Here is a 2,292-nt window from a genome sequence, read left to right as displayed (position 1 = left end):
GACATGTCTGGTCCACTCCCCGGTCTCAGCTGCTCCGCTTCAGTTGGAGAGTGCAGAGTGCCAGCTCTGCTGGGCTGAGCATCCCCGGTTTTGGGATGCAGGAGGTTTGCTCAGGGGCTTTCCTCCTGCCTGTGCAGGCAGGGCAGGCAGGGCTGGCAGCTGCCCTGCCCACGGGCCACACTTTTGCTTGGCTGTATGAACAGCCCTTGTCTCTTGTCGGGCCTTGGGTGGCTGGGCTGGCACCGCCGGCATCGCCTGGCTGGGGAAACTGAGCACCCATCAACTCGAGCTGCCCGGTGCTTTCCTGCGACTGCAAAGCGCTGCGACACGGCGGCTGCGGGCACCCCGGGGCGGGGCACGAAGCTGCTGCGTCCCCCCAGTTCTGGATCCCCCGACCCAGAGCAAAGCGCTCCCCTCCTCCGGCTGCCGACAGCCAGCCCGGCTTCTTGCACAGCCCCCTGGCTCCCCCCTCACCCCGTCCCCCCAGTTAGTGCCAGGGGGTGCTTCTGAAGCCCATGGACACCTCAGCCCCAGCCGGGGTGCAGGATGGGCCTCTGCTGGCTCTGCCCTGGTGCCCACTGGTTTGCTCCCCGTGATCCCTCTGGGGACCCTGGATACCACTGGATCCACCTGGGCACCCCCAAAGCGCCTTTTTAGCACTTATTTTTCTCCTGAAAAAGCAAACACAGGGGGCTTTCTGCCATCCTGCCCCAGGGACCCCCACTCAGACCACACCAGCGCTTGGTTGCCCATCGCCATTTATTGCAGCCGCTGCCAGCTCAGCGCCCGGGGCGGTGGGACCGGGGCCGGGACCCCCGTCCTGCCCGGCTGTCAGGGCGCTGATTTAATGCGGTGTGGCAGCAGCTTCGGTGCCTGGGTGAGGCGTCCGGGAGCTGAGGCTGGTTGGCGCTTCAGCACGGCTAACAGCAGCGGGGAGGCGGTGCCTGGGGGCGAGGGGCAGGGTCAGCCACAGACACCCACCAACAGGGTCCTGCCCCCACCCTGAAGCACACAGGCTGTTGTCCCACACTGCCCAGCACCACCCCACATGTCGCCCCAGCTCCCTCCAGCTCCACCACAGGGACCGGCTGCCCCAGCAGCCAGTGCTGCCCCCACAGCCCAGCCCAGAGCCCAGACCCCCGTCCAACCCTGCCCAGCTGTGGGCACAGACCCGTCCCCCCAGACAGCGGGGTGTCCTCTGCCCCCCGGTGCCCTGACAGGGCCATACTTTTCTGGCTCCTCGAGGTCGAGGTCTCTGGGGTGGCCGTTGGTGTTGTGGGCATCTGAGAGCCCCCCATCATGGAGAGCTGCTCGTCCTGCCGCTTCCCATCAGTGCCGTCCTGGCCCGACAGCTGCATCGCGTCCTTCTGGGAAGGCGACAGCGTGTGACCCAAACACGGGGCCCCATTCCACGTCCCCCAGCATCCCTCCCCCAGCCAGCTCTCCCCGGGGAAACTGAGGCACAGATCCCCCCGCAGGCTCAGCATCCCCCTCCCCACCTCTGTCATCCCTACCTTGTTGGGGCGGCGGGCACTGGGTTGGGACGGCCGTGGGGTGCTGGGCGGTTGGGGCTGGAAGCGCGGGGGCGTGACGGTGTGTGGGCCCCCACAGCTCCGCGGAACAGTGGGGTATCTGCACTCGCCCGTCCGCTCCCTGTGGGACAGGACATGGGGGTGCTCAGTGCCTGGCAGGTGGCACCCCATGTGTCACTCGACGCCAGGGAGGGGTCGGGGGCTGCTCCCTGTTCAGGGGGCAGTTACTCACGGTCCAGGTGCCAGCATGTTGAGGGGCCGGTCACAGGACAGGCAATGGAAACCGGGCAGCAGCTGCCTGGAGGGGGGAGAAAAGGGCTGGGGAGCTCCTGGGGGGCACAGCCCCACCTGCACACCAGCCACAAAAAGCCTCTGCACCCACCCCCCAAGACTGGTTCAGGAGGGCTCCTCCCACACGTGCCCCCTCATTGTGCCGCCTCTATCGCTGCGAAGCTGCAGCTGGCAGGAGCACAAGGCACAGCCACTTGCTCAGCATCCCCAGGGGCGCTGCCCACATGGCTCCCACGCCAGGTACCACACCGGCACGAGCCGGGACAGCCAGCAGGAACAGGGCCAGCACTGCCAAAGCCACCACTGTCCCCATCGCACTCACTTCCTAATCCCAGCGGCATTGTCACGCTCTGCCTGCAGCGCCTTCTCCTGGAGCTGCCCGCTGAGGCTCTTCCACCGCTCCTCCTGCTGCTTCCGGAACGCCCCCAGCTCCCGGCGGTCCAGCTGTGGACGGGTGACACCCTCAGCC

At 67.2% G+C, this 2,292-nt stretch overlaps 1 protein-coding gene across 1 annotated transcript; it reads right to left on the bottom strand.

Moving 5' to 3' along the window:
• Positions 1-501: 501 nt before the first annotated feature.
• Positions 502-2,292, bottom strand: LOC135575678 (uncharacterized). Its single transcript, XM_065034317.1, has 4 exons — positions 2,146-2,292; positions 1,765-1,830; positions 1,515-1,653; positions 502-1,367 (listed from the first exon to the last, which is right to left on the bottom strand). Exons 2-4 carry the CDS (start codon positions 1,779-1,781, stop codon positions 921-923), a joined length of 603 nt encoding a protein of 200 aa, XP_064890389.1. The 5' UTR covers positions 1,782-1,830; positions 2,146-2,292; the 3' UTR covers positions 502-920.

This window comes from Columba livia, chromosome 18, assembly GCF_036013475.1.
Source record: "Columba livia isolate bColLiv1 breed racing homer chromosome 18, bColLiv1.pat.W.v2, whole genome shotgun sequence".
In the NCBI taxonomy this organism is placed as follows: domain Eukaryota; kingdom Metazoa; phylum Chordata; class Aves; order Columbiformes; family Columbidae; genus Columba; species Columba livia.
The sequence above is the reverse complement of the archived record's forward strand: the minus strand, read 5'-3'. Positions and strand labels throughout refer to the sequence as shown.

Coding starts and splice junctions, on each gene's coding strand:
- LOC135575678 (XM_065034317.1), bottom strand. Junction 1,368..1,514: donor GTGCCCGCCGCCCCAACAAG/GTAGGGATGACA, acceptor TCGCCTTCCCAG/AAGGACGCGATGCAGCTGTC.